Here is a 13,192-nt window from a genome sequence, read left to right as displayed (position 1 = left end):
TGTGAATGCATTGCATCTTAACTGAAAGTTAAGTAGTAAGTTTCGAGTAGTTATCTGATGACTTCTTAAAAGGGGGAAGTCCTGGCTGCTAAATGTGTCATTTGTTTTTATTTTGGTGAGTTCAGGGTATCAGCTCGTTCTGTGACTTCATAATGGTCCTTTAAAAGGCTCTGTGTGTTTGTCTATATATTTTTTAACCTGTATTCATATGCTCAAAAATGTAAATGAATCGAACTAAATACATGCGTTGCTAAATTAATTTAATTTAGAGATAATTTTTAAGAAGTTAGTTTACCTGTTGCAGGGATGTCCTGCAATCAAATTGAAATTTTTGGAATATTTTTTGCTTTAAAGGTTGAGATCTGGCTTTGCAGAAAAGAAAGGCTTTAAAGCACTCTCTTGACTTTTAACTCTTCATTTTCTGCTTAGTTGTGATAACTTTAATTTTTGTTACTTTTTGGGTGTGCTTATGTCAGGAAAAAAATATATTTATGATTGTAACTGGCTAGGTCAGGAAAATATTTTCCCATGAGCATCCAGGTTTCAAGTGAGTTGTGCAGAGAATGGGTGGATGCAGTTTTTGAAATGTGCTCAGTGTTTTGGCAAATCACAGGACAGCTCTGTGTGCATTGTTGTACAAGCAGAGACAGGTTTTATGTGGTATTGAGGTGTATCAGAAACCATTTTGATCATTTATATGTTTATTTCTCACCTGGTCAGGATGACTTCAGTTAACTTCTTTTAGACAAGTGCAAGTGTAAGCATTTTCACCCTTAGGTGTTTTTTCTTTATGCTGAGTTTTTGAGAGTTAAAACATCTATGTTGTTGTTTTGGTGATTTACTGGTGGTTCCCATTAGTTCAGTATTTGCCTAAAGGTCTCCCTCCCTCCTCCCCTCTCTCCCAGACGTTCTGTTGCCCTTTTGCAAAGAAAATATAAACTTTTCATTCACTCAACTCAGTCTGTTTCCCTCCTGGACATCTCCCTGTGTGGGGAGCAGGGCTGTGCTGTGGTGGCACTGATGGAAATCCCGGTGTTGTCATAATCCAGGGAGAGAGGCTGGACATCAGAACAGCATTAACAGGCAAGGGAAAGGTTCATCCAATATCAATACCTGTGTCTGACAGTGGCCAGTGCAGGGGGGAGTTAAAAGCACAGATGTGTCTGAATTAAGTGTTCCTTCAGAGCTGTTTGACTCAGATGCACCCTGAGCCAGAGCTGGTCTGTAGCTGTGTTTAGATTTGGGGTTTTTCCTTTCATATCTTTATTTTCAAACTAGACAAACTGTAAGACAGTGACAGAGTTCCTGATGAACTGGAGGCCTTGAAGGGAGTGCCTCTTCCCTTGGTTTAAACTCTCTCCTGACAGAATCCTGCAGTTTTTTACCAGAGGAGATGATGAACAATCCTTCTCCTTTTATCTTCCCTCAGTCATTTGCAACCTGAATTACAGCCACTCTCGGGATATAGTCTTAGGGGCTGAGGAGTTTATTTTTTGAGAGCAGGATATTAAAAAATTGCCCTCCCAGTCAAACTCCCCTGCCAACTAAGCTTTTACACATAAATCACATCCCAGTTAAACGGGTGACTCCTTGTACAGTCTTTTCAAACTTCCATTGAACAATGAATTAAAAGATCACAGAGCAATGTCTCAAGCCAAGAAAGTCTCAATTTTTATGCTCTGATGGGGAGTTTGATTTACCTTGAGCTTGGATGTAGGAATACCTTTTTACTATATTGTTGTTATCATTATTATAAGTATTTAGAGAAGCAAAATCTTAGGAAAGGTAAAATGCCTTTAATATACCACTTAATAATGGTACAGTGAAAGCATATGACACTTATAATTTCACACAGATTTTGTGTGTGTGATGTCTCTTACCCCTTGGCATTCCCAGCAGGTGGATGTACTCTTAGGACAGGTATCCTGTGTATCTCGGATCACTAAACATTTTTGCCATTCCCTGTCCACTGTAAATTCTACTTTAGGCTTGTCACCCTTGCATTATAGTTACCAAGTATTTTCCATACGTTGCAGAATTTTAAGGGAAGGGTTTAATCAAGGTGCCTGGAACTCCTTCATTTTTTGCTTCTTGATTTTTCTTCCTCAAAACCTAGAAAAACTGGCTTTAGGAAGAGCTGTACGTTTAGATTTTGGCTGAGATCATCATCATCAATTGAGTTGGGAACCAAAATATTTGTCCTAAAATACATTGAATAATACTTTAAGGTGGATTTTGTTAGTCTGAGCACTTGCAGGATTTGACCATTGCTTCTGTTAACTGGTCACTTCACCTTTTTCTTCGGAGTGAAAGAACATAGCTGGAAAGCAGCATTCTGTGTGTCTGTAGTGATTTTTTATCTTAACGTTTTTCTGCTCTTGAGGAATTGTTTAAGTGGAGACATTGAGATAGGACAGTAAGATATGCAGCCTCTTTTGTGTGCCGGGAGAGAAGATTTACCAACCTCCCAGACACCTTACCTGGGGTACTCTCTTCTCTAAATTAAACCTGGCCTGCTCTTATTTTACCACTTAGTGGTCTGCACTTTGATTTGTGCTCTAGAGGGAACGATCACTGGTTCATCGTGCCAGTCATGGAAAACGTAGGAGAGAGTCCTAACAAAGAAATTGTGAAGGCCAGAGGAGTAAATCTGGGGCTGATCCTCCTCTATTGACTCGTTAATTGGCAGTTTATCTGAAGAGAGTGTTTGTCACTTGGGTCATCTCAGGAGCTCTGTGCTGCAGGTACCTCACCCTTATCAAATATGTGTGTTGTAAAAGGGAGGGTAATTTGATGGGGTGCTGATGAGTTTATTGTGCAAACTTTTTTGTGTAGATCTGCAGTAAAATTCCGTAATTGATCGTTGTTTTGCATAGAAGTGGTGTAAGGTGAATAAAGGTGGATTTTAGGCTGGGACTGGCTCTCAGGGCTCTCTTCACTCTGGAATGAGTTACAACTTGTCCCGAGTGTAGTTCCTAAGAAACTGTCAAATTGTTCCTGAAAATCATTATGTCCGTGCTACCTGTATTTTTGGGTAGGTTTTCTTGCCTGGGTTCAAGGCATGAAAGGATTGTGCCTCTGAGTCCTTCTCAGGATGACAGTGTGGGACCTCATCTCTTACTTGTCTTGCATTAGTTCTCCAAATGTTCAAATGATGCCACAGAACTCAGTGGGTTTGTATTCCTGGCTCCTGCTGGGAGACTGCTGATGGCCATAATGGTGGGAAATTAAATTCCTCATATAAAATCCATAGAGAACCCCAGTTTAATTTAAAAGTGTACTGCTGACAGGTGTACAAACTGAGAAAAAGCAGCCATAAGTTTTAACGTTTTAAAAGAACATCAAGACCTAGTTTTGTACAGGGCAAGGCAGGAGTCAAACTTAACATGTGAGAATTTGGGTGATAGGGGTGCACTCAGGATGTAGTCTCATAACCAGTTATTTTTCCATTTGTGTTTCAACTTCCAAAGCTTTTGTGGTGCTTGAAATGTCTCATTTTTAATGTTGGTTTAGATTAAGTTTAATCTGGTTTATGTTTGGTGTTGTTTACTTTTCTTTTTTCCAGGCAAAAGAAATAAATTGGGTTAGGTGTGATTATTGCAGAGCAATGCTCAAATTGGAGCTGCACCTACAGTAGTTACAGACACATCTTATTCTTTCAGAATTTTTTTCTGAAAGAGACTGTTCGACTTGTGAATATTAGAAACATGTTGATTATCAGGTTGTGATTTTTAAAGGGAAAAAAAAGTGTTTTTTAGAAGTCAAAGCCTTTAATTTTGGCCCATCCCAAGAAAAAGATTTAGATTCTTCTATTTCGGTACTGCTTTTCATAATATATTCTTATTTTATGTTAAACTCATTCATTTTACTGCTTTTTTCTACTTTGGTGTAAGCTGAGCAAATGTTCTCCCAAGGGGTTGACTTTTAATTAAGGAACCAGCTTGGATATTGCTGTGACAAACATGCAGCTCTCTCCAGTTTCTGCATTCTGCTGTGAAAGGAAAGAAAAACCCCAAAAAACCTTTTCTTGTGCATTTTCATCGACTGTTCCCAGTTTTCTCGGTGATATCCAACAAGAGCTGTGTTGCTGTTTGAAATGTGACTGTGTGTGTTTGTTAAAACCAAACCAAAACAGGGAGTTCAGGAGTTTCCAGGAGGAAGGAAAACGTAGGAGAGGGCGTCTTCTCTGAGGAGCACTCTGCTTCCAGGACATCATATAGAACTGCCAGTTGGTCTTTATGTTGAGAAGTTTTTGCAGTGACTCATGATCTGGAAAACAAAACCAGCCCAGATCTGCTTTACTAAAGATGGACTTTTATGTGAGAGTAGCGAGGTTTGACTTAACTCGTGGAACTTGAAGCCAAAAATTCATAATCTCTTCTTGGGGGAAAATTGAAAGTCTTTGCACTTGCTGGGGTCAGTTTTGTGGGGTGTGACTGAAGGGTGGTGGGGGTTGTTCTATATTTTCCCCCTCCTGTGACAGATTTATGAAGTATCTGAAACTCCTTGGTCTGACTTTTCTTTCCCCAATACTCTTACCAAGTTTATCCTCTCCACAGCATCAGTGAGCAGGAACCCTGAGCTTGACTCAAGCTCTGAGAAATTATGAAGAAGGGAAAGTTTTAGAGACCAGTTTTGAGCTTTCACACCAAGAAAGGGTGGGCCAAGTGTGTATTTTTCAGGTCATACCAGTGCAGCCACTCTGTCCCTGTTCTAACAACACAGTGGTTCTGGCAGAGCATTTGTCCTGTAGGATCCCATCCACCAGTCCAGTATTTGGAATATATTGGATTGGAAGGCTCTTTACTGGTCCTGTACATCTGGAGAGGAGGGATGTGTAACATCACTAAGGCAGAAGTGAATTTTTGGGATTTTTTTTTTTGGCTGCATGTGATTGGAATAACTAAAGCTGAAGTGCATGAAAGTCATATTTAGTCCTGATCCAACCTTTCTGTATTCTGGACACTGTCAATAGTTCATTGAGATACTCTGTTTTAAAACTCTCTACATAAGATGTTAAAGATGGTTAAAGTAGTTTTAAGTTCTGTATTCTCCTGTGGTTAAGAATAGATGTGACTTTCCCTTTTCTTCTCTCAGTCTGTGAATGAAAGTAGAGTCAAGCTTTTTGGTCCTTTCAAGCTCCTTTTCGTTTCTAAATTTTAGAAAGGTCAGCATTTGAACCAAATAAGTTGAATAGATGGAAATATAAAAAAAAATAAAACAGGTGTTTGGGTTTTTTAAGTAAATTCTGGTTCTGAGTGTTCAGACTGTTAGTTCAGTAACTTTATTTTATTTCAAATATCATTAGTGTGTTTGTTTAAATATTTGTAATATAAATTATTTTAGTAGATCATTGTAAGTGTAGGCTGTAATTATCAATATCTATAATTAAATCTGCCATGGGAATAAAATTGTTTACTCTTTAATCTTAATTACAGATTTAATTTAATCTTCAACTAGAGAATTCAAAGTAGGGACAGGTAACCAGTGCAGGCTGCTTGGGCACTTTGGGAGACAACTAGCGAAGGAATGCCAGCTAAAAGAAATTTGTGCTGGATAAAAATATAATGCTGAGACACTAAAGGTGATCTGGATCCTGTCAATAGTCCAGTTGTGGCAGCAGGAGGCTATTGGCAAATCCATTTGTCCTTCCAAATAAAGCTGTGGAATTTGAGTGGTGCAGAAGTGGATGTTTTCTCCCTTTGTGCTGCCTCAAACTTGGAGGTGAAATTTGATTCAGAGACTTAGTTAATATGCAAAAACCATCTTAAAAGTATCCAATTTGCATGTAATAAAACTTGAGTACGTTTGAGGAGACTGCAGTGTGTGTAAATTGAGAGTAGATGTCTTTAATTGAGAGTAAATTCATGTGGATTCAGTTTAAAATCTGCTCAGTCAGGTGGTGCTCAAAGCAGAAGGAACCTGCTCACGCACCTGCTCTGGAATCCTCTTGGTGGTTTTCCTTTCAGGCAAAATAGTACAAACTGCAATTTTTCCTTGAAACAAACATTCCCTGTGGAGGCCAAAATCTTTGACAAATGACAAGTTAAAAAAAAAAAAAAGTTGTTGTCAAATCCTAGAATCTGTAAAGTAATTTAAAGTCAAAATGAAGAGACCCAAGTTTTCTGCTGGGCTGTGTCTGCCAGTGAATGTCAAATTCCAATTTGCCTTGTGGAAAAGAAGATTGTCCTTGAAAGTGAAGAGCTTGAAAAGTTGGGTGTGTTTATGGTAGGAAAGCATTTTTCAAGGTTTGAGGGATTTTTTTTTTTAATGTGTTTCTGAGGCACAGTTGGATAAACATGGACTGTGATCTTCAAAAACCTTCACAGAAATGAAACTGCTGCAACGCAGGGTGAGCTGGGTGGGGTGTGAGCACATGCAGATAATCAGCAGTGAAGAAAGAAAGAAGGTTGTCCACCCAACCAGTAGAACACAAACATTTCAGCTCAAAAAAAAGAGGCTGTAGCACTTTGACATCATTATCTCATATTCCAGTGACCTGCACTTTTAATTTCAGTTCAGTGGCCACTTAGAGATGCTTCAGGATTTATGAGCACCTTGGCAGAGAATGTCCATCCTTTTCACTGGAGATTATTAGACTGCTTGGGTTGGTTAGTTTGGAGGTTTTGGCAGGTTTTTGTTGTTTTTTTGGAGGTGTCTGGGGTGTTCTTGGTACCCCAAATGTTAATAACAAATTGAAAGCGAAATTGGAAAGAAAAGAAGCCGGCACAGAAAGATCTGAGATACTGTGCCACCAACTCATTCAAGAGAAATACAGTTTTTTCTAAGACATTCTACATCTCTGAATACTTTCCTTTTTTAGCTCTGGAAACCAGTTCATATGCAGTTCAGAATTCTTCAAGGCAGTTCAGTGTCTGAAAAGAGAAATGATTGGAGCTCTTGAGCTGTGGAGTGTGATTTACAGTGTGGATGGGGAGTGTTGAGAGAGTATTTTAATGTGCTGCAATTGTGAGGTGTAACACAAAGTAGTGGACAAAGGAAGCACGTGTTTTATAATGCAGTGTGTGTTTCTTACTGTCCCAACTATTAGTTTTATTATTACTTTTGAAATTTCTGTGCAAACGTGAAAACACATAAACTGATTGCAATAGAGGAAGTGTTAGGGATTAATTTTTTCAGAACATACTATGAATGCCTTATTTTAGGGTTCTTTTTTGATGTGACAAATACAGTGGCCTTAAATTGCACCAGGGGATGTTCAGATTAGGTATTAAGACATTTTTTTTCACTGCAAGAGTTGTAAAGCACTGGAACAGCTGCCCAGGGAAGTGGTGGGGTCACCACCCCTGGAAGCGTTCAGAGGATGTGGCACTTGAGGACGTGGTTTAGTGGTGAACGTGGATGGGTTGACAGTTGGACTTGATGATCTTAAAGGTCTTTTCCAACCTCAGTTATTCTGTGATTCCATACCTGTGGTTGTTTCTTGGCAAAGAGACATGAGCAAAGGGGGTGTGTTGGGAGTCTGATTCTTTAATGAGGGGGAAAAACTATGCATAGAACAAATAGAATTTTGTTGAAGGGGAAAAACCTCAGCACATGAGAAGAAATCAGGAGCCTTTGGTTCTTTCAGCAGTGGTCCTTTATTGCAGTTTGCCTCTGTCTGAAATTAGGGGGGTTTGTCACTCCTGATGGATTTGGGTAAAGCAGGGGAAAGGGCCTTGCTGCTCTATTTCTTGAAGGGCTGTTTTATGGCTTTGCTGTGTGACAGATACATTTTTCTGCTACAGTTGCAAACACTGGAAAGAATCCTAGTTGATAACTCTGCTGGCTTTGTGATATTTGGACTCTGGGAGGACCATCAGTGATCTCAGAGTCTCTGTTCTGTGTTGTTGATGTCCTGCATGGCCAGCTGGGACTGGTCCCACACAATATTGAAGGAAGGTTCAGGGCCCTGAAGAAGTTTAATGTGTGAGTGTGATTTTTGCTTTGTGGTCTTTGCACAAACCACAGCTGGTTTAATTAATCTGTGATTTTGGATCATGGTGATAGAAAAGCTGAGTTTCATCTAGAGAGCTCTTGCTTTGGGCCTGGCTGTGAAACTCCTGTGTCTTGGTGTGTTTGCCATGATTAAACATTTTCCACTGATTAATGCATGTTGGAAGACAGTCATAGAAGCATTCTTTCATTTTCCACAGTCACAACTCCAACTTCACTAAACTTGGAAAGTTATTTTTACCCTCAGATGATGTTGACCCATTACTTCTGCAATGGAAACATCTGGCAGTTCATCTATATTGTTTGAGTGTGTAACTTGTTGCGTAAGATTTAATTATTTTAAGTTGGAAAGGGAGAGTTTATCTGGGATCCTTTTGCCATATCAGCTCAGGAATTAATTTATTTTTCTTCTGGAATCATTTGTTATGCATCAAGATGTTTCTTAAAGGTAGCTTTTCTTTCTGGTAATTTTTTTTTCCCTTTTTCAGTGCATTAAAGTTAAAGGTGTTTAAGGTTCAGCAGGACCTGCCTTAGCAGGTTTTCTCCCCCATTAGACTTGTTTCCTGTATTTATGGGGGTAATTCTGAAATTCAGTTGTTGGCCAGAATCTTCATGTGCTTACCAGAGTTCAGTTCTTGGATTAAACCAATATGATGGTTTATGAGGTTGTCCCATTTGATTAAACTGGCTTTTTTCTAAAAATGGAAGTAAGTTTAATGAGTACATCCTAAAACTTACCCATTAGCTGCTAAATAGTTGCATGTTGCTGGATAGTTTTTTTGTTATTTTGGTAGATAATTAAAATGTTTCACCTGTCTGGTAGTGTCCTGCACAAAAACTTTCCTCTTTTCTATTTCCTTCTGCTTGGCATCAAGGATAATGAAATTAAAGGGAAGGAATTCTTATCTGAATTGGCATCTGAGACTGAATTAATTATGCTCAGTGTCTTTTAGGTAGTAAAACAGCTCTTTAGTTTAGCCTTTTGTGTTAAGCTTTGTCCTTCCATAATTTTGCCTCTTATTCTGTGGATATTACTCCTGTTTTATTGAAGCACGAGAGTGGGTTGGGGGTTTTTTTTGGGTTGGTTGATTTGTTTGTTAATTTGTTTTGCTTTGTTTTGTTTTCAGAAATCAGGAATTTTTGAAATATTTTCATAAAACATCACATGTAGATATCCAGGTGAAATATCCTAGTTAGAAAGCAGTGGACAAAGTGCTTTAGGTTCTCTTTTGTATTTTCATCTGGTTGAAATCAGTGTCCAAAGACATCTGCTTGAAATGAGCTTTCCTGGATGCTGTTGCTGGATAGGAGAAGAGCTTGCAATATTTTAGTACAAAATATCTGTTGTTTGGAGCTTGATGCTTCAAGTTGAAACAAGTCATGCTGAAGAAAAATGAGAAGAATCTCTAAATTATTATTTTTCTGGCTGAGGGAAATGTGTTTCGTTCTAAGTAATTCCTACAATTAGATTTCTAAATGTCATTTTAAAGATTTAGTAGATGTATATTGTAAGGGAAATGCAACTGCACTTGGTGACTAAAGCACAACTTCAGATATCTGGGATTTTATTTCCATACAAGATTATTGGCTGAGTTGTCACACTTATGTAACTGTGAAATTGTAAATCCTTAATTTGCAATAGTTTGCAGTGTGAGACAGTCATTGATGTTTAAACATGTTGACCTGTGAAGAGCAAAATCCTGACTGTTGGTTTGGTTTTTTTCCAGGTAGGAGAAGACAAAGAGCACATCGTCCTCGTTCTCCGATACTGGAAGAGAAAGATATCCCACCCTTGGAGTTTCCTAAATCCTCAGAGGACTTAATGGTGCCTAGTGAGCATATAATGAATGTTATTGCCATCTATGAGGTACTAAGGAACTTTGGCACTGTTTTACGCCTCTCTCCTTTTCGTTTTGAGGACTTCTGTGCTGCTCTGGTAAGTCAAGAGCAGTGCACACTTATGGCAGAGATGCACATAGTGCTTTTAAAAGCAGTTTTACGTGAAGAAGACACTTCAAATACTACCTTTGGACCTGCTGACCTCAAAGATAGCGTTAATTCCACTTTGTATTTCATAGATGGAATGACGTGGCCAGAGGTCCTGCGGGTTTATTGTGAGAGTGACAAGGAATACCATCATGTTCTTCCTTACCAAGAGACAGAGGACTATCCTTATGGACCAGTAGAGAATAAAATCAAAGTCCTGCAGTTCTTAGTGGATCAGTTCCTTACCACAAACATTGCCCGGGAGGAGTTAATGTCAGAAGGTGTCATTCAGTACGATGATCATTGTAGGGTTTGTCACAAACTCGGGGATTTGCTGTGCTGTGAGACCTGCTCGGCCGTGTATCACCTGGAGTGTGTGAAACCCCCCCTGGAGGAGGTGCCCGAGGACGAGTGGCAGTGTGAGGTCTGTGTGGCACACAAGGTGCCTGGAGTGACTGACTGTGTGGCTGAAATCCAAAAAAACAAGCCCTACATCCGACACGAACCCATTGGATACGACAGGCACAGGAGGAAATACTGGTTCCTGAACAGGAGGATCATCATGTGAGTAAACTAATAATTTCTGAACAGTAATACTGTCTTGGATGTGTTTTAATATATACTGTAAGTTGCTGTTGCCATCTAAAAGCTGTTCTTTCTTTAGGTAAATCCATTGCTTGCTGTTCTGTTTAGCAGGTTGCTAAAGACCATGTAATTAATCTGTCATATCTATCCAAAATTAATATTATCATAATCCACATATGAAAAGGAAGAAAAAACAAGGCCTCATGCTTAATATTAATGTGCTTAAAACACATGAATGTGAGGAAAAGGAAGGGAATTTTCATGAGAACCTTCCAGTTTCTTGCAGAAGTTACTGGAGAGAAGTTGAACTCTTTTTATGACAGGACACTGGTTGTGGTGTATCACTGCTTGGGTGGTGTTTGGCTGCCAGCTACTGGTTTGATGCTTTTGAAGCTGAATTTTTTAGAGGCACTCCAAGATATTCGCCATAGAAATACAGGAAATGCTGCATTGAACACTTCTGCAGTGTAAACAAAGTCAAAATAGCAAGACATGCCTGTCTTCAAGGGAACTGCTTCCTGTGTTTCACACACTTTACTGTTCCTGGTTGGTCTTCAGATACAAATGTATCTCAAAACATTATGAGTAATCAAACCCTTCTTAGTGAGGGCATTGTGCCCTGTTATTTTTTACCTGAAAATTTGAATCTGAAATTATAAAAACACTTCTGGAGTTTCACAAGAAAATAGCTAAAGATTGTTTTTTTAATAAAAGACAGTTATTATCTAATTGTTCTCATAATGGAGGAGAAATAATGTTTAAGTGACATCAATGGTATTGTTACTTCATGAGAAATAGAGACTTTACTAGATTTCTTAAAAGCTTTCCATTCAGTGTGGAGAAAATAAGCCACAACTGGGTACCTTGACAGAATTTCATACCAAACAGGTCACAGTGGATGTTAAGACAGTAACCAGTGTCTTTAAAAGGGACTGTTGATGGTGTTACATCTTGCAAAGAAGACACTTCTAAGGTCTCATGGTAGTCCTTCAGAATGTGTGGCTCTGATGCTTTAAGTATTAATTATTGCTGCTCTTTGTTCCCTGTGTTCTCCTTTCACACTTGGAAAAAAAGAGTGAACGTTTGATCATTTTTAGTTTCTCTGGGCTATAAATGCCACAGTAGTTTCAAGTGATCTTTTAAAGGAGGCAGAGCATCTTTTATACTCTTACCTTTTTTTTTATCTCTACACTTCATGTTTATACTCAGTCACATGCTCTGCAGTAAGTGGTGGATCATTCAGATGGTTCCCCAGGATGTGATGGGCAGCCTGAAGCTGTTGAGATCCCAATTCTTTGCCTCAGACAGAATTTTCTACCTTCTGTTTCCAGAAAATGTGTTGAAAGTTTGATTTATTTTTTTTTCCACAAAAAGCCTGGTTGTGAAGGACACAGAGCTGGGATTATTTTTGCTCTACTTACTTGTGCTTTAATAACTTATAGTCTCCTCTGTGTATGGTTTTTGTGTCTTTCTTCTCAAACTCTTGAGGGCAAAGCTGTTCTAAAGATGGGGTTTTCTTCACTACTGTGCTGGCAGAGGTCTGGGAATTCACATAAAAAAAAATCCAGAGTCACTCACTCAGGAGGTGATTTTAAGATAAATAGGCAGACTTTGTTTCCTCCCTATATGTAGCAGATTGGTAATTATTTTTAACTAAACTTGATCTGTGAAAAAATGTGTTTTTTTCCCAGTGGAGTGTTTGATATTGTGGTGGGTTTGATACAGGCAATACCTGAACATGTTTTAAACTAAAATAAATCTTGTAGGTGCTTCGTGATCCTTTGATATTTGCCCATGTGAGGGTTGTTTCTCACGTTGGTAGTAATTTTAACTGCACTAGAAGAGGCATCTTCAAAGGTTAAATGTACTGAGTTTTTAAAAAAACAGCATTTTGGCATTCCTGTTAGGAGTTCTGTGGGCAAAGTATTTGTTTCAGAAGTAATAAATCAGGTTTGATGAAGATGGTTCTGGCAGTGCTTGAACTGGGCAGTGTGGGATGAACAGAATCAGCCAATTCCTCTGGACTTCTCAGGGAATTTTGGCATAATTAAATTTATGGACAGTGTGCCTTAAAACTATACTAAAACCAGTTCATAGGGGGACAAAAGTATGTACTACACAACGAATTTCCAGGGGAATTCAACTTTAGTAACTCATATGGATATTAAACTCTGTACTTGCAGTTTTTAATGGCCTTTGAATTCAGTAAGCACTTTGTGTTGCAAACCCAACCAATTTGCACATATAGACATATATATATATAGTTACACACTGAGAAAGATCAAACTACCCCTGATGTCTTGGATAACTGAAGAATACCTTAAAGAATGGCTGCCAAGTGCTAAAACCTGAGATTCATGAAATGATATTATCATATCAACTTTATTAAAATGAATAGAATGTATTCCCCAGTGCCATGTGATCAAATATATCAGGGGAAACTAATAGGTCTGAAAATAATCTGCACAAATACCCATTTGATATCTTGCCCAGGGGGATTAAAGAGCTGAAATCCTAAATTCTTGGTGGGCTTGTTTTTCAAAAGGGTTTTTAGGGCTTTTTACTTCTTCTCCCCTCTCCCCCTTTAAATATCATAGATCCATCATACCACTGGTTTTGTCACCTTTTAAAGGGTTTTGTAGGCTTGTTGTTCCCTGATACTTTT

At 38.7% G+C, this 13,192-nt stretch overlaps 1 protein-coding gene across 19 annotated transcripts in view; it reads left to right on the top strand.

Annotated features, from left to right (window-relative positions):
* The window catches only part of BPTF (bromodomain PHD finger transcription factor), a 62,010-nt gene that overhangs the window by 1,926 nt on the left and 46,892 nt on the right, over positions 1–13,192 (top strand). For 18 of the 19 annotated variants that reach the window (XR_003535637.1, XR_003535636.1, XR_003535635.1 and 15 more), the window contains exon 2: positions 9,684–10,506. Coding sequence is in view for 16 of the 19 variants with exons in the window: in XM_027691979.1 (XP_027547780.1) it covers positions 9,684–10,506 (823 nt within the window). In the remaining 3 variants the exon portion in view is untranslated. Of the gene's footprint in view, positions 1–9,683; positions 10,507–13,192 lie in introns of those variants that run through there. The other variant, XM_027691993.1, reaches the window with a different exon arrangement.

The sequence above is a fragment of the Neopelma chrysocephalum genome, unplaced genomic scaffold (assembly GCF_003984885.1).
Source record: "Neopelma chrysocephalum unplaced genomic scaffold, ASM398488v2 Primary Assembly neopelma1_84, whole genome shotgun sequence".
NCBI classification, from domain to species: domain Eukaryota; kingdom Metazoa; phylum Chordata; class Aves; order Passeriformes; family Pipridae; genus Neopelma; species Neopelma chrysocephalum.
Note: the sequence above shows the minus strand (reverse complement) of the source record. Positions and strands in the feature narration are given on the sequence as shown.